Genomic DNA, 19,063 nt, shown 5'->3' with positions numbered 1-19,063 from the left:
TGAAGAAACTCAGAGATATAATGTGTTGTGTAACAAGCAGTAAAAGCCATTTTTGGTATATGTCCTTGGGTACTGTCTTAAAATATACTACATGAACATGACTATTAATACTATTCATAATTAATCTTGGACATATTTTTCCTAAGCAAGGCACAAAGTCCTTCATATTTAACTTGTTTAGATGATCTGGTTTGAGTTTGGTTTTATCCAGCTTAAGAAAGCTTTCTTTATTTGTCACATATGTAATGATCACCATTTACAAAGTGTACAGCATTGTAATGAGCTCATTAAAGAGCAGATTTTAGGTCGCTGTTCTTTGTAGGTGAACAATTAACAAAATATGTTATCAATTAAAAATGCAACCAACGTACAGGTCAAGGTTCCCAGTTGATAGGTCATAACATAACAAGATAGCCTCAAGTCAAATTCAAAGACGTGTGTGAGTAAGCAACTATTACCTCTATAAGCACTTAGAACATAATGAAGTTTTAACAGTCAGGTACAGTTTATCATAATTATGCCAAATAGTTCTTTTCTGAAGGAGCAGTCCCACTGCAGTGCAAGTGTGGTAACACTTGGCCCTTATGGAACTGAACGACACTGAAAGAAAAATGAGAACAGTCAAAAATAATATTTCAAAATGAGAGCAAAGTACACATTAGAAACACCTAGAAATATAGTAGAGGCTATAAAACAGGACAGCAAAAGTATCATAAAACTGCTTAATTTCCTATGCATATGTATTAGAATTAAGTTTGAAAGACAATATTCTTGGTCAAGTTAATATTCCTCACAGATTGAACTCAGTTAATGGTTACTATGAGTTTTCTGTGTTTAGGATGCTGTCACTATGTGATATTCCATACTGAATACACATACAAAGAAGCACAGCTGAAGGATATTACATAATAGAGCTACTTTATATACAAAAGAATAAAAATAGTATGTTTCTGTCATAACCTCTTTCAATTACATGTTAAAGGGTCAGCAATAACTGTAAGTAGAATTAGTGGTAATTTTCTGATCACTGAGGTAGTTTTGACTAAAATGATTGCCTGAGGTCTAAAAATCCAGTTGATTTTACAGTATAAATTAAGAAAGCATTTGGGGGCATGAAAACAAGGTACAATTTACTTTCTATTAATGGTATAGAGTGCAACTGGTCCAGCTTTAAAATTATCTTCAAAATTTACTGAAGTTTATTGACAGATAGTGAAAGCACTTTTTTATTTTTAAAATACCAAAATATTTTCCAGTAACATGGGGAGAACTGAGTTAAAAAAAGAAACGCCAAGAAATGCTGAGCTAATTCTTTTCACATTAATTTTAGATTTTTTTTTTTCCTTTTGACCTTCACTTTAATATGATAAATGAATTTAAAAAAAAAAGTCTCCCTTTGGGAATGTTTTGGCTTTTGCTCATACAGATAAAGAACTGCAGAGAAATGGATTACTAGTGATATATGGAAACAGTTGTTCTGGTGCCATGATAAATTGTGTAAAGAATTATCAAAGCCTGATCACAAAACAGAACCAGTTCTTCTCCTTGGTTCAGGTTCACTGTACAAAGAAGAAAAAGAAGATGAAGAAGAAAATATTTAATGAATCCCAATAGTAGGCTGAAATTCTGAAAATTTCCTTATACTATAGGGACTTCCTGTTCTTCCCCAGTGCTGCTTCTTGCAGGGCACAGTAAGGATTGCTGCCTGTTAGGAAGGGCATGAGGGACATAATTAAAGCCTAAGGGCTAGAGAGAATAGCTATGAAGGCTGCTCTAAGTCATGGGGTAGGAAAGCACTTTTTTCCAAGCCTTGGTAGACTGCCTTGCTTCCTCCCCTCCTACATTCCACCGTGGCAAGATTTTAATAATCACAACTGCAATAGCATGGGATTACAGTGGAAATATTCCTGATTACAGCAGTAAATTAAATAAGCATTAGGGTATTCAAATTTAGCAGTGATGCCCACAGACACACACACACACACAAAAAAAAATCACGTATATCAAGTAGCTCTTGCTTAAAACTGAAAACAAACTTAAGAGAAGTTGATAACTTGAGAAGTTAAGAAAACATACACGGCTGGTTTCCACTGAAAGTGAATACTACTGGGCACCCTGCAAGGCTTCAAAATTTTGCCGGAGTCTTATATTGGAGGAAAGACTCCAGCAGCTTCACAAGATAAGAGTTTCATGATGGACTACAACTCTTCTACATAATTTCAGAAACTCAAGTATGTTGTTTACATGTGCTAGAAATTTAGTAATCTCAGATTTTTCTCGATGAGATTATTTTTAACTAACAAGTTAGAAACATTTTTAAGAGAAACACTCCCTATTGCCATAAGGTGTCCAGAATGACAACAGATAAAGAATAATCTTTTCCTAAGATTTTTACAGGGCTGTGGAAGGTCCTCAGTGAAAGATTTGGGATTCCAAAGCTTTGTCAGGACATGGAGAAGCAAGTAGAAACTTGTTTCTATAAGAATGCTGGTGAAATCACTTGTCATTCACCTGTTTCTCCATATACAATTTCCTTTGTGGAGTTTTACTTAATGACTGAATGGCTCTTTTAACTTCAGTCGTGCTAGTCAGAAAGAAGATGGTAAGGAACTGTGCAAGGCAATATGTGGAAAAGAAATAGGCAAGGATTCTCATGTTGCAATACTTGCACACTACTTTGTCTATTTGTTCCACAGAAGGTTAAGAAAGCACCATTTTTACCAAACAAGCCTGGGAGTTTCTGGCTTAGGCAATAGAGAGCAGAAGACGTTACATGCTTCCTTACTGAATGCACTCATTCCTGCCCATAAAGGAAGTAACTTTGCTCAGAAATCCAGGTACATGGTTTATTTTTCCACAGATTTAAGAAGAGCCAAGTGGAACTTAATTTATATCACTCTAATTTTTTCTTGCAAATGGCTCTGAGATACTGGTATCATTCAATGCGCTTTAACATGGCTTTTGATTTTGTCCATACAGCTTTTCTGATTAATACGTTAACTCTCATACCTTCATTATCTCATTTGAAAGGTGAAGTACACGATGATAACAGCAAGAAGAACAGTAGTTTAGGTACTGTCCTTATACTGCAAAATGTAGTACATCGTAGAAAATAGACTTGATTTTTTGAAATGGGGTAGGAAGATGATGATGTTTTTTCAGTCCATCTAGTCCAATCCTCCTGCAATGAGCAGGGACATCTTCAACTAGATCAGGTTGCTCAGAGCCCCATCCAACCTGACCTTGAATGTTTCCAGGGATGGAGCATCTACCACCTCTCTGGGCAACCTGTTCCAATGTCTCACCACCCTCACTGTAAAGAATTTCTTTCTCATATCTAGTCTAAATCTACCCTCTTTTAGTTTAAAACCATTACCCTCGTCCTATCACGACAGGTCCTGCTAAGAAGTTTGTCCCCATCTTATAAGCTGCCTTTAAGTATTGAAAGACTGCAATACAGTCTCCCCGGAGCCTTCTCTTCTCCAGGCTGAACAACCCCAACTCTTTCAGCCTGTCTGCACAGGAGAGGTGCTCCATCCCTTTGGTCATCTTCATGGCCCTCCTCTGTGAACCCGCTCCAAAAGGTCCATGTCTTTCCTGTGCTGAGGACTCCATAACTGGATGCAGTACTCCAGGTGGGGTCCCATGAGAGTGGAGTATAGGGGCAGAATCACCTCCCTCAACCTGCTGGTCATGCTTCTTTTGATGCAGCACAGGATATGGTTGGCTTTTTGGGCTCCAAGCACACATTACCAGCTCATGTCCAGCAAAAGGAGTTAACTTATTTGCACACAGATAAATCATAAGTGAGAGAAAACTTATAACTGGGGAAAAAAAAAAAGAAATTATATATGTGGACTTAATTCTAAAAGGATTAGTGTAGCATCTTCATATACATGTAAATACCAGGGTTGGTTCTGGAAAAAAAATGCTGGGATAGAAAAGCATCAAACTGACAGAAAGACCTGGCTGAACTGACATTTCCTTATACCAACTATAAAATAAAAAATGCAGGTAGGTTAGTCCTGCTTTTTTTTCTAAAACAGGGAGTGTTGTGAACAGCCAAATTTCATAATATTCTGCTAATATTGTTTTTTTTAATTAATGTCTTGAAATCCTATACCTAAATATACTGCTAGTCCTGATAAGGAGGGGAAAAAAAGATAACAAATGTCAGGACAGAAGCCAAGTTTCAGCTGAATTTTCCTTAAATCTATGGATTCTCCACTTTCTGCATATTCACTAGCATCTAAGTAATCATATGATATACAGTATATATTCTACTATTTTAATTTCATTTATGAGTGTTTAGTTTGTCAGCAACCAATTCTGCTTGATGATTTATCTGTACTTCCATCATATTCTTAACTGATAAGCAGTTCCCAAAGTATGGGGCTCTTTACCAGACTTCTTTCAACCCCAGGTACAGATACTGTGTTTTAGGTATTACAGCATGAACACTGCTGTTGGCTGTAATACTACTTCACTTGATTATAATCATAAAACATTTATCAGATGGGATCATGTAGGCAAGATTTTACTGACTTTCAACACACTGGGATCCTCCATCATGTAGCAGAGAACACATGCTACACCAGGCAGTAAGAGGAAAATATAGCTATAAACCATCTTTACTTTTGGGTAGGTCTTTCCTGACATCAGAGCTTCAGTACCCATACACAAGCTGAGTTTCCACCTACAGTGGCAGGTTTATTTTGGACTGGTTTTAATCTTTACTTCTAAATCACAATAAACAGAAGGAAACTTCATATTTCCTCTTGCTGTTTTTACATCCTCATACTTTCAAACACCAAACAGCATTATTCACGTGAACATGTCTTGAAAACTATAGTTTTTAGTAAGGCCAGCTACATTGTATTCCTTAGGAAAGGCTGAAGAATTAAGATGCTTTATTGAGTACTCAGAAATAATAGTTTTGTCTCAAAGCAAAAAGCTTTAGCTTTTCACTTAATTACCATTTTCTTCAGCACAAGTATTCAAGACATGAAAACAAGATGTACTTCTGTTTACTGAAATACTGGGGAACATAAGGTTGCAAAGAAGATTAGTGTATTATGTACTAATGAATTGCTACTCCCCTTAACTCCGTGATAAATGTGACAGCTCTTTTTTTAGACTCAAGTGAAGTGTAATAACCTCATGCTCAGATCAGAGAATGTCTGAAAATTGATTGAATTAAGTGGGGAGGGGGGGAGGTGAATTACAAAGCATTTATCTTTCACTGACTTCAATGCTGTGTCTATCACACTGTGAAGAAAAAAAAAAAGGTGTAGTTTTAGAATTTGCTATGTTCTATATTCCTAATAATTTTTTTTTTAAAGTGCAAACATTTTTTTTTCCTAAATATTATCAAGAAGAAAGTAACAAAAGCAGCCTTCTCTTTCCAGGCACTTTTACTGCATAAGCAATGTAAGTTTTCACCACTACAGGATACAAGTTTCAGGATCTGGTATGAAAGCTACACAAACACTTAGATACCTGGTCTGAGTGAGCTACCACCTTCCTTGTTTTACAACCTATCTTTTGTTCTTTCTGAAATCATAAGACTTTTCTGCATGAGAGATTGTGGAACACAAAAGTAATAAGAAAAAAAAGGTAAATATTAAAACTGAAAAGCACTTCAAGCTCTGCCACTGTGGATAGATGCACCATACTGTTTTTTTTAAACCTGTTAGGTATAATCATGTACAGATCAGCAAAAGTGCAGCAACTGGCAGATATATAATCCACCTTTAAAAGGCTCAGATAAAATGAAGATTTATAGGATTATTGGGAGCAGATAGAAAGGTAAGTCCCTGATTTGAAGGAATACTTAGCATAACATTGAAGACAACAAGGTGATGCTGACTATTCATCTTGTCTAGGAAATGCCTTGTTAATGGGGAGAAAAATAAGCCTTGCTATGCATGTTCTTTTTACACCTGTAAAGGGTAACATCCTCTAAGATACACTGTACTCCACTGTAGAGCCACTGGATGAGTTCCGCAGAGGACAGACTGCCCAAGAGGAAAAGCTATCCTCTTGAAGCTCTACAGAGCAAAGTCTAAAATATCTTATATTGCTAATTCATGGTAAGAGATTATGACTAATGGATGTATTGATAGAATCTGTCAGGCAGTATTTTATGACAAAATCCTTTCAATGAATGGAAGATATGGTAACAGAAAACCTTTGATGATAGTAAAATATTTATTTTTATGATAACAAAACAACAGAAATTAAGAAAATAAGAATAGGGTTTTTTACATTGAATGTAAATATGTACATACTTTCTACTCTTTTTCTTTTTTCCTCACAATCAAATTACATCATTTTTATGCAACATGCATAGTAGCACTCTCATCTGTAGCTTCCATTCTGCCCTTTCTCTCACAGTACTTTCTATCTTACTTTTTTATTTATTGATCAGTGCACTGATCAACACAAAATGGTTGTTTTTTTTTAATGTAGACTATCCTAGCTTATTACACTAGAAAGATTGTGCATGCAACTTCAATTAGTTGTTTGCCTGTAAAAATACCTATGATTGCTTTTCCAGATGGCATCTGTAGTAGCACATATTAAAGAAACATGAGAATAAACACAGTATTTACACAATATTTCTACTTAGAAAAAGAATACATTATCTTCCATCATCTCTGGCAACTAATCTAAACAGATCTAAACAGATAACAGCTGAAAATATCTTCATCTACACTCCAATAATGTACCTTGACAAAATACGGTACAATAGTCAAAAATGTCCTCCTATGCAGTCAGAACTTGCACAGTCGTTTGTGAAGTGAAAAGAAGATAGGAGACAAATGAGTGCTATATAAGGAAGCGATAGGAGACCAGCATGGCCATAACTATCATGGACTTGGAAATTTCCTGGTCCTTCCTGTAGGAGAGGAAAGAACTGTAACGATGGAATATCCACCCACATAGTTTTGCCTAAGGGGTGTTTTTGGTTGGTTGGATTGAGTTTTTTACTTTTTGTTGTTCTTTTGGGGTTCTTTTTTAGGGCAACAAAGGCAGTCTTCTTGAGAAAAATACCATTAGAAATCCCAAAGTACCAGTGTACCAGTGCTGCAATTCGGTTAAGTGGAAGACACAGAATAATACCTACCTAATACAGAGGAGGACTACAGAAGTGTGCTTTCTGGCATACAGTTGTGGGCAGAAGAGAGATTTGTAGGAAGCAGATCTATCATCCTGTTCTGCAGGAAGCACAGAACACTACAGCCACCACCTCAGGTTTACACATGTTCCTGCTGAATCAGGTAGCTACTACTTGAGCCTGCATGCAGAAGTGTTGCTTTCTTTGACAAGGTAGGATGTGAATAAATTTCTATGCATGTATGAATGCTGCTAATCCAAAGACCAGGATCTGAAGGTCTAACTGGTAGAGCAACTAATTCTGGAAACCATTTCCGGGCACATAAGGACAAGAGATTCCTCAGGAGTAGTCAGCATGGATTCACAAAAAGAAAGTCTTGCTTGACCCACCTGATTAACTTACATGATTAAATGACAGACCTGGTAGATGAGGAGACAGCAGTGGCTAGTGTCTACTGGGCCTTCAATAAGGCCTTGGACACTGTTTCCCGTAAGAGCCTCATAGCCCCTCAAGCTGTTGCTGTAGGGGCTGAATGAGCAGACAGTGAGGTGGATTGAAAATTGGCTGAATGGCCACGCTCTGAAGGTGGTGATCAGTGGTGCAAAGTCTAATTGTAGGCTAGTAACTCATAGCCTACCACAGAGGTCAGTACTCGGTCCAGTCCCGTTCAACTTCTTCATTAATGATCTGGATGATGGGGCAGAGTGTATCCTCAGCAAGTTTTCTGATGACATAAAGTTGGGAGGAGTGGCTGATAGGCCAGAGGGTCATGCTGCCATCCAAAGGAACCTCAACAGGCTGACAGGAAGCTCAAGAAGTTCAGCAAGAAGTGCAAAGTCCTGCACCTGGCGAGGGACAACCGTGTGCATGAGATACATGCTGGGGGCCACCCAGCTGGAAAGCAGCTTGGCAGAAAAGATCCCGGTAGACACCAAGGTGAACATGAACCAGCAATGAGGCCTTGCAGCAAAGAAGTCTAATGGTATCCTGGGCTGCTTTAGGAGGAGTGTTGCCAGCAGGCTGAGGGAGGTGCTCCTTCTACTCAGCACTGGGGAGGCCACTCCTCGAGTACTGTGTCCTGTTCTGGGCTCCTCCATACCAGAGAGACATGGACATACTGGACAGAGCCCAGTGAAGGGCCACAAAGATGATTAAGTGACTGGAGCATCTCACATATGAGGAAAGGCTGAAAGATCTGGGACTGTTTAACCTGGAGAAGAGGAGGCTCAAGGGGGATTCTCATCCATGTATAAAATAGCTGAAGGGAGGGTGCAAAGAGGACAAAGCCAGGCTCTTTTCAGTTAAAAGAGTTAACATAAAATCAGTTTTGTGTTTAAAGTCCCTCCATCAGTTTACAATCTGTTTGCACCTGGGAGATTTTCAGTATGAAATCTTACTGGCTCAAGATCTTCACAGGTTTCTGAATATTTGCCATTTTTCTCTGTCCTGGTTTTGGCTGGGATAGAGTTCATTTTCTTTCTAGTAGCCTGTATAGTGCTGTGGTTTGGATTTAGTATGAGAATAATATTGGTAACACACTGATGTTTTTAGCTGTTGCTAAGTAGTTGGAGTGTCTACTCTAAGTCAAGGCTTTTTCAGCTTCTCAGGCCCTGCCAGGTGCACCAGAAGCTGGGAGAGCACAGCCAGGACAGCTGGCCCAGAATGGCCAAAGGGATATTCCCTGTCATGAATCACAGAATCATAGAATCATAGAATCACAGAATCATTTTGGTTGGAAAAGACCTTTAAGATCATTAGTTCCAACTGCCAACCTAGCACTGACAAGTCCACCACTAAACCATGTCCCTGTAGCACCACATCTACAGAGTCTTTTAAATATCTTCAGGGATGATGACTCAACCACTTCCATGGCCAGCCTGTTCCAATGACTGACAACCTTTTCAGTGAAGAAATTTTTCCTAATACCCAATCTAAACCTCCCCTGGTACAACTTGAGGCCATTTCCTCTTGTCCTGTTGCTTGTTACTTGGGAGAAGAGACCAACACCCACCTTACTACAACTTCCTTTCAGGTAGTTGTAGAGAGCGATAAGGTCACCCCTCAGCCTCCTCTTCTCCAGGCTAAACACCACCTGTTCCCTCAGCCACTCCTCACAAGACTTGTGCTCTAGACCCTTCACCAGCTTCATTACTCTTCTTTGGGCATACTCCAGCACCTCAATGTCTTTCTTGCAGTGAGGGGACCAAAACTGAACATGGTACTTCAGGTGCAGCCTCACCAGTGTTGAGTACAGAGGGATGATCACTTCCCTAGTCCTGTTGGCCACACTATTGCTGATACAAGCCAGGATGCTGTTGGCATTCTTGGCCACCTGGGCACACTGCTGGCTCATATTTAGACAGCTATCGATCAATACCCCCAGGTCCTTTTCCACCACGCAGCTTTCCAGCCACTCTTCTCCAAGCCTGTAGTGTTGCATGGGGTTATTGTGACTTAAGTGCAGGACCTGGGACTCAGCCTTGTGGAACCTCATACAGGTGGGTCTTGGCCCATTGATCCAGCCTGTCCAGATCCCTCTGTAGAGCCTTTCTGTCCTCAAACAGATTGACTCTCCTGCCCAACTTGGTGTCATCTACAAACTGACTGAAGGTGCACTCGATCCCCTCGTCCAGATCATTGATAAAGATATTAAAGAGAACTGGCTCCAGTACTGAGCCCTGGGGAGCACCACTTGTGACCAGCCACCAAGTGGATTTAACTCCATTCACCACCACTCTTTGGGCCCATCCAAGCCATAAGCAGCCAGTTTCTCCAGGAGAATCCTGTGGGAAACTGTGTCAAAGGCTTCACTGAAGTCCAGGTAGACAATATCCACAGCCTTCCCCTCATCCACTAAGCGGGTCACTTTTTACCATATCATGTCATTTTCAATATATAACTGGGGAAGCTAGCTGGGAGGCAGAATTGCTGCTTGGAAACAGACTGGGCATTGGGTTTTGTTTTTTTCTGCATGTGGTGAGCAATTGCATTTGTGCATCACTGTTATTGCTATTATTGTTATTCTCTTCTCTTGCTATCCTATTAAACTGCCTTTATCTCAACCCATGAGTATTTCTTCCATTCTCCTCCCCATGCCTTTGGGGGCAGGGGTGAGTGAGTGGCTGCGTGGTGCTTAGTTACCAGCTGGATTTAAACCACGACACCCCAAAGCCCAACTTTCAGAAGGGAATGAATCCATAAAGCTTCCCCTTTAGACCATTTCTCCACTTTTAAAAATCTGTTATTGAAGCAGAGAAAATTGTAACCAAATGTTTTTGAAAATCAGTATACAATCTACTTAGAGATTTTCTTTCTTGATGTCTGACTACTACTATTTTAACATTTGGAGTTGACAAAAGGCCGAGGCATTTTTTTCTTTCAATAGATAAAAGCAGAACTCACCTAGGCACATATTAGTGAATCCAGACTGACTTCTACTTTCAGTTATTGGAAGGAGAAAACTCTCCAGATCCATCTATTTAAAAGCCCTGCTTTTGTATAGGCCTTTCAGAATATTTTCCAGTTTTCTTCTTTCATGAATAAACATTAAAAATTCGTGCCTTAATTAGAAGTGTTTCCACCTGAGGTCTTGCATTCCATCTCAGTCGGCTCTTCCTTGTCAGCCCGTAGTTTCAGTATTTAGGACTTTACAGTGCTTTCCATAGCAGCCAATTGGGTATCAAGTCACTCCTTTCATAGGGGTGAACACTCTGTAAGCTGTTTTACAAAAGGAATCAAAATATTACAACACAGCCAGCCAGCCATGTTCTGCAGTTTACCAATACTGTTTTAGTGGTCTGTAATTTTAAATGGGTGTTGCTTGCTAGCAAGTTGAAGAAAAATTAGAGAAGCTAGTTCTTTGAGACACTAGTTTAACTGCACTACCGCAGAGACACAAGAAAAATCAGAGAAAATTTCCTGAAAGTGCAAAAAGAATATTCAGATAAGAAGTGTTCTTCTATGACTTTGGACTCGACACTTCATCTTGGAATAGAACGAGCCATACAGAAGGTACAGAAGAACTCAGTAATCCATTATCCCATTACTTCACAGCAATTAAAACATGGCAAATAGGGGGAAAAGAAGTTTTGTATTTGAATTCAAAACATTTCTTTAAGCAAACTGGTGGTGAAACTCAGTGACTTTTGATAGACTTCTGGAGGTATGAGTTAAAAAAACTGGAAAAGCAACCTTCTTACTGCCAGGTTGAAGTAATAATTCAGGATTTCCAGTACCAGCTTCCCTGCTAAGCATCTCTAACACACAAAGCTCTACAAAAACAAAGGGGACCTCACAAAGCCTTTCACTTGAAGAACCTGTGTACACCTGAAAGGGTTTTTGCTGCTTGCACTTATTACTTGCAGTCCTGTGGTCTGCTGCATTACCACATGGGAGATTTACTGTCACTTTGGAGGTTTGTAGATCACTCTTGGTAATAAGTGGCTTTAGGTCTGAAGACAGTTTCAACAATGGTTTCAACACTCCTAAGACTAAGTATTAAAAGGATTTCATTGTTCTACAGAGAACGCCGAGCACTTTGCGCACAGGTGCCTGAAAGTAATTGATGGCAGAGATCCTTTCTTAGGTATGCATGCCTGAACTGTATTCAATTCAGGGCCATTCTCAAAATGCCATTGTTTTCTTATGTAATTCACACAATTTGCCATTGTATATTTGCTATTCGTCAGAGGATGTAATCTGAATCTTGTCGAATTATACTGTCCTGATATCTTCTTCCCTACTCTAAATAATTAAGACGAAACATGCAAGACTTGGAGGGGGAGGGGTGAGAAGAGAGATTTGCGTTTCAGGGAGTCAGGAAGGACAGGAAAACGATGAGTAAGGTACAAAGGTAAAATGAAAATAAAATGTGGAAATAGGCATCCATTTACAAATCATAAATTTGATAAAGACATGGCTTACACAGTTGTTCCTAGGACTGGAAATGCTAAGTTATTATTCTATGTTAGAAATGTTCTTTTCAGCTGCCTAAAATGTTGCATACAAAAGGTAATTCCTTAGAAGGCAGAGATTTTACAGTACTTAACATTCCTAGCTCACAGGTATTCTAAACAGCACTTTTCAAGAGGAAATACAGCATCTAACTAAAATGAAGATACTCCAGTTATCAGCACAAATTTATAGCATTTCTATGTAATTGTTTTTAAGATAGATAATAAAAGGCTATATCCAGGAAGGAAATGCATATGCCAACCTGTTCTAGCTTCTACTGAGTTGACAATAAAAGTAAAAGATATATTTTTTCCTTGTTATCTTGTTCACCATACGGAGGAAGGTAGTCAAGTCCAGACTTCCTAGTCACAATGCAAAGTCCTTTTTCACATTATTATTTGCTAATGAAAGCAGCTTTTAACAAGCACTACAATCATGACCAGGCTGGTAGTTTAAACTTTGCAGGATCTGGTAGTATCCTCATCATGAGTCTCTTGACTCCGTTTTCAGTTAAATACTTCCAATAAAGTTTCGCTAAGCATCCTTCAACATTTCTTCCTAAAGATGTTATTTACTGAAGAATTGCCAAGAGAAGAGCAACATTTTTTGCTTTTATTAAAACAATACCCTAAATCACTTTAACTAATTGACACTTTTCACTAATGCTAAAATGCCAAGAGGGGAAACTTGGGAGTCGAATCGGCTTTTGTTTTGACAGTTTGCTTTGGAGGGAGGGGTATTGATTTCTTCAAAGAAAATATTGCCGCAGGAGTCTACATTAGGTGGGTTGTTAGACCTGCATTTCACAGTTCCTTACCTAGCCCATCCTTAACATGCTTAAAATTCTCCACAGCAATTGTTTGTGTTAACAAAATACTCTGAAGAGCTCCTTTTTCAGAGTAGTTTGAGACAATGTGAGGAGGCCTGGGCATGCGGAAACTAGAGCATTTGTAGGAACCCATATGTCTGTAAGCTTAGAGATAGTGTGCTTTACAGCTCATGTCCTCCTGGGGTCTCAAGAGCTGATGGACTCAACAAGTCCAACCGACACAGTGTCGTTCCGAGATATCACTAGGCCAGCCTTCTCCTAAGTGTTCGTTCGTTGTTATTGAATCACTTCTCCCTCCTACAAAGCATTGTGGCATTCCTGAAGACGGATTTACCATCTGCCCTGGATTCAAATTTCACTCCCACTTTTAAATTTCTATTATAAAAGCCTTTAGAATTTGTGCACAACTACACAGACATTTAAAAAAAAAAAAAAAAAAGCTTTTGTCACATTCTTAGACTCAGCATAAACTATACCCACAAAAACAGTTGGCAAGAGGTTTGACTCACAGATAATGAAAGGTTATGTACCCTTCCTCATTCCTGTTCATAGTTACTCACTCTCCCACAGTTTCTTACAGTTGCTTATCTGCTCCACATCGAGCAAGTTCAGGGGGCTAAACAGACAGAAAGACTGCTTTGTAGAGGTTTTTTAATTTTATTTTGGGACAAGCAATTAACTATCTTTCTGAAAGATGTTATAGTACTTGGAAGGACTTAAACCACAAGTAGGAATTTTACAAGTTCCTCACAAAACCACCAATGAAAATAAAAATAAAAATATAATCTCTCTCTGTCTCATAGGCTTTTGAATAAGTATAGAAGCATGCAGTGAAGTATAGAAGCATGCAGTGGATATCCTCCCAAAGTAAAAAGTATACTCCCCGCCCCCCCCCCAACATGGCCTCAGAAATATCCTCTGAAAAAATGTATACAATATTCAGAATTTAAACTATTTCTTCTCTTGCCCATTTTTAGCTCCTGAGCTCAGACCTGAGATGCCAGGAAGTGGACACTTAAAGTCCACTAGGAGGGTTGCCAGCTGCACCTCATGTACCTTCTTCATGTAGATAAGATATTTTTCTGGCTTAGCTTTACACATGTAAGTAGTTTATTGGCTTTATCCCATAAGAATACTCATTTGTAGTGATAAAGAGAGCCTATCAAAAGAGGAAATAAAGATCATTAGCCAAAGTGGAACACTATGTACCTTAGAATGAAGAGTTGGAACATTTCAAATTAAGAGGGTTAAATTAAATCAATTGCAGTATGTCCGACAGTACATTGAGATGCATCAGAAGTTTCATAGTAGACACAGGCAAATTAATTTATTTCCTATAATGCATGAAAGCTAACTGTATGAAGACTCTTCTTCCATGGTTTCATTTGTACCAATACTTAGACTTGCCCAAGAGATGTAAATATTCTTCACACACACACAAAAATAGCAGCTTCCTTCCCACAAAGCCCAAAACACTAGGCACTTCATGTACTTGGGATGCTTATGACATTTCACATACAATACTTCATGTTGCAGAATACCTTGTCAGCACCAATATACATTCTGAATGTACATAATGTGAACATAAAGTCCCAGAAAAGCCACAAGAATCTTCTGTTAAATACACATTTCCCTAAGCAATATAATATCATGAACTGATTTTTTAAAACAAACAAACAAACAAACCCCCACAAAACTCTAAGATTATTCTAATGCAAGAGAAGGCAAAGTATTCTCATAAACTTTTCATCCCCAGCTACCAATTGCAATACCCAGAACAGCCTTTGCTGACCAAATTGCCTATATCTATCAGTAAAATAGCTCTCCCAACCTCTGTAGCCATGGAGAAGTGAGCTTGCACGTATATGAGCAGCTGCTCGCCCGCTGAAAAACCCACAGCAAAACTAGCATTTTGACTCCACTACCTTTGCCCTCCTTCAGGCAGTAAAGCAAGAAACACAGATGTTCTATTTTTTTTTCCTCAGTTCTTTTCTGTCTGCTTTTTGGCTGTATAAAACTTCTTTGATCCAGTATAGCATTTTTGCCATTCAAAATCTTCTGATAGATTTCTGGTGTACTTTCCAGAACCCTTGACACGTCAAGGCAGATAGAAGGCTGACAAGCCGGGTTTTTTTCAGTTCCCTTTCTCATTGACTTACATAAACAGCTTCATGCTTTCTTCATTAATAAGCTGTTGAACAGTGAGTGTACATTTCTGCTTTTCTGTATTTTATTTGTTACTGGTGAGGAAAGCAGAAGCATTTATAGGCTCTCAGTGGAATGCAGCTGTTGTCCATTGCTTCTTCAGAGACACTGTGCAGAGTAGTATAGGATTGCAATTACAAATATGGAGATAGGAAAGAATGAAGCTTGAGAGCTTTGGGGAAGAAAAGTGGTGGAGTTGATGGTAGATATTATCCACTAGCACATGCTATGCAGCTGTGAAATAAGTGCAAAGAATTTAAAAGCAGAACCAGCAACATTCAGCTCATGAACTCCAAGGACAATTAGTGCTTTATTGAGAGTTTATACTGAGGACTTCATGGTAAAATGGCTCATCTTAATCAAACATAATCTTAATCCAGGCCATTGCAATTTAAATACAGGACAATCTAACTGTCCTGTTATCTTCATTGGTTTTCTCACACAGCACTGATATGGTTGTGCAGCACTAATATTACTCTGTATAACTGTGGCACATGTACAAAGCAGCAAAGGCTTAATAACACAGAATGCAAATACTTATTTGGAAGAGTAGCTCAAAAAGAAGGTTCAAATCAGCAACCTATGTATTAGTTTGGTTAGCACAATTTTATAGGGACTCAACATTGTCACTGGTTTTTCCTATATCTGGTTTCCCCAGCTTTCTACTTGATATAACACACCAATAAAAGTAAATTAAAACTGTATTTTTGTGTAATCTAGGTAATGCAGCAACCATGTGAACACAAACTATTTGCAAGGTGTAGTCCAACAGTGATTCAAATAAGGATATTTAGATATATCTATGGTTAAGCAAGTGAAGCCTAAGATGCATGTATCACTGAAAAATGCTTTACAGTAGTACCTTTACATAACTTACTCCTCATTTTTTTAAATCTTTTATTTTGATTTGGAGACAGCCGTTTCCACCCAAGTCTTACTGTGTTTAGCTTATTTGCTAGACAGAATATAACTAAGTACACCTTTTTGCATCTTCCATTTTCTGTGACATGCAAAATCCATGGAATGTGATTGTGGTATCACAAGTTAGTAAGTACAAGTACAGAAGAGCATTAGCAGGATTTTCAGCTGATCATACCTTCTGACTTGAGACTGATTTTAGAGGTGATTTATTGAAAATTGAAAATAACATTTTCAATGTCAGGCAAACTGGAGGTCTGGTTTTAGATCCAAAGGTAAAAGAACTGAAAATAATAGCATCAAGCAAATAAGATACATTCCAATGTTTACAGTGACTCTTCTAGTTCAGCAGTGTTATTAATATAACACTTTTGGAAGTGCTTTTGAAAAAGTCACAAAGTTCAGAACACAAGAGTTAGAGCGTTCCTATAAAGTCACTTAAATTATATAAGTTAGACTAAGTCCTTGCTTTTCACTGATTCCAATTTCTTGGAGAAAATTCTGTGTGCTCTAAAGCTTATATTTTTTCACCTGCATCAGATGGTCTGATAATACATATTACCTTTCCTATGAACTATATGTTCTTTCACTAATTCAGCAACGCACTGCAGCGCAGAGAATACTAAGTTCATATGTGTAGTTTACAGTGTTAATTTCTGATTGTATTTCCTAATATAGCTACCAATCATAATCAGAAGAATAGCATATCATAAACTGGAATAGGTATTGAATAAGTAATAAGGCCCCGTTTCTGTTTCACTTCAGTAAAAAGTTTTTTTCCTGGGAGCAACAGCAATGCATGGTTTCAAGGAACTGCAAGGGTTTGCACGGAATCAAATGCAGAAGCCATAGACCCAGGCACTGAAAATGAACCAGGTAACCCACTGGGGCAGGTGAAAAATCGCACTGCTAAGCACCGTGTAGGGCAGTGTTATGAAATCAGGACAGAGTACAGTAAACCCCCTGAAAACGGGTCAGTGGACTTATGATAAGCTTTCTTCATGTACGTTTGGTGGGAGAAGGGAAAGGGGGAAGGTAAAGGGAGAGGACATATATTAATATATAACTCCGGACTCACCGATTTTGGCCAAGCTGGCCACAAGTATCCAGAGTGTAATGATATAAGGGTCCTTGACGTGATCCCATTTGAAAGAGACGATGGCAAAGCTTTGAGGCTGGCTGCTATTTATAGGGCTTCCCGAGTTTCTCTGTCCCAGCGCCGCTGGGAGAGCCATCAGCCCCAGGAGAAACCCCACTCCAGATACCTGCCTCATCTCCAAGACACAAAACAAAATCCTGCTTCCCTTTCCCGGAGAAATCCCGCCTCTTCGGAGGTCCTTGGGGGCGAGGTCCTTGTCCCTTCACAGAGACGCGACCGAAGCTGCAGACCGCGGGACACCGGTGCGTTCAGCAGGCGGCGGAGACGGTCCTATCCCGCCACCGTCGGCACGGCTGCTAGGGCTGGTTCAGGTGCCGCTTTGCACGGGGTGGCCAAGGAGGGGTCAGGGACTCTGTGCATAGACAGATGCTTCGAACTGGGGTCCTGTTGCTGGCCGCACCTGCCTTTATCAGGCTGCTCCCGAACGGCCGGAGGCGGAGCTTTCCTGCCGCTCCCGCGGAGTCTGCAGTGCGGAGACAGCGATGCCCTGACTGAGCACCTTTCGGGATCGGCAGGGGAGCTCCGTTCCGCCGAGGGGATGACGGCAGGCTCTGGGTTGTGTCCACCGTCCTGGCTCGGCTGTGGCCACATGGGGGTTGGAAAAAAGTTGCCTTGAGCTTCTGGCTTCAGGGGCCAAGGCTGGGGCGCTCCCGCAGGCATGTCCAAGGTGAAGCCTGGGAGCCGTGCTCAGATGGGAGCCGGATAGACAGGAGATCCACAAGTTTCCGTTCGGGTGCGCAGCCCAGTGGGTCAGCCTCCCTCAGACCCGCTATCCTAGCCCGCTGCCACAGAGAAAATGCACTCTTTTACGCTTTTCAGCTTGAAATCGTGTTAGGATCTAGCTCACCGAAGATACAGCAGATTTCTCAAATAAGCTTTTTCTTCTGTCCACCAGAGAGCACCTCTTCCTACGGTGCTCGGGGAAATGACACTAGCAAGCAAGGTTTGGCTTTCCACTTAGATCTGGTTGCAGCTGTTAAGATATGCTATAGTAAAAACGTTATCTGGCTTCTTTTTTTTTTTTTTTCTTTTTTCTTTTTTTTTCTTTCTTTTTTCTTTTTTCTTTTTTTTTTCTTTCTTTTTTCTTTTTTTTTTTAATGGTTACAACCTGAAACCTTTTAGAAGATTCTCAGTTTCCCCCTAAAGCCTTCTTTTTTGCTGATAACATTTGCTGTTTTCCCGGAGGGTCCATTTTGTGTGTTGTAGGCAGGTGGACCCCTGATAATCATCACTCTGTAGCAAAAAGGCAGCAAAGCAGCATATTCCCAGCAAACAGAACTGAGTGCACCTTTCCACACACCGCAGAAGCAGCTTCTGTCCTCCGTTGTGTGCTCTGAAGCAATCCAGCTGGCTGTGACTTTCTGTGGAAAAATACTACATTTTTGTTTTACTTACATCACAGTTGGTTTTGTCAAGAGTTCAAAAATGAATGTGATAAAGCTCTCCTTTAAAATATGTGAAAGATTAGGAAATTATTTTATTTCAGTCATGGGAGAAAAGCTAAGTACTTTTTCAAAGTCTAAGTAACCTGCATGGACACTCTATAAATCAATTAACTGGTTAATTAAAACAATAAGTTTGCATGGAATGTCAGTGTTATAAAGAGTGTCTATCGTTATCGCATAATAATCTCATTTAGCTAAGAACCTCAAGGAGCAAAGTTCTCTTGAGTTACTGCACTGAAGATTCAGTTATTACATCAAAGCAAGTGCAGGCCTTGTGTTGGACCCTCTCTTCAAACAATGAAACATCTTGTGGTTTTTTGTTGGTTTTATTTGGGGGGTTCCCTCCCCCCCCCCGCTTCTTCATCACTTAAGGGAAAGGAAATTATGTAGGATTTTTTTTTAACTAGGAGCCAATCTGAAGATGGAATTGGCAA

The 19,063-nt window shown here is 39.6% G+C and overlaps 1 protein-coding gene across 2 annotated transcripts in view; it reads right to left on the bottom strand.

The window, feature by feature from the left end:
• SLC9A3 (solute carrier family 9 member A3) overlaps positions 1–18,247 on the bottom strand; it is a 55,933-nt gene extending 37,686 nt beyond the window's left edge. For both annotated transcript variants that reach the window (XM_054818147.1, XM_054818148.1), the window contains exon 1: positions 17,104–18,247. In XM_054818147.1, coding sequence (XP_054674122.1) covers positions 17,104–17,299 — 196 coding nt within the window. In that variant the 5' untranslated portion in view covers positions 17,300–18,247. The remainder of the gene's footprint in view (positions 1–17,103) is intronic.
• Between the last annotated feature and the right edge of the window lie 816 nt (positions 18,248–19,063).

Source organism: Grus americana, chromosome 2, assembly GCF_028858705.1.
Source record: "Grus americana isolate bGruAme1 chromosome 2, bGruAme1.mat, whole genome shotgun sequence".
Classification (NCBI taxonomy): domain Eukaryota; kingdom Metazoa; phylum Chordata; class Aves; order Gruiformes; family Gruidae; genus Grus; species Grus americana.
The sequence above is the reverse complement of the archived record's forward strand: the minus strand, read 5'-3'. Positions and strand labels throughout refer to the sequence as shown.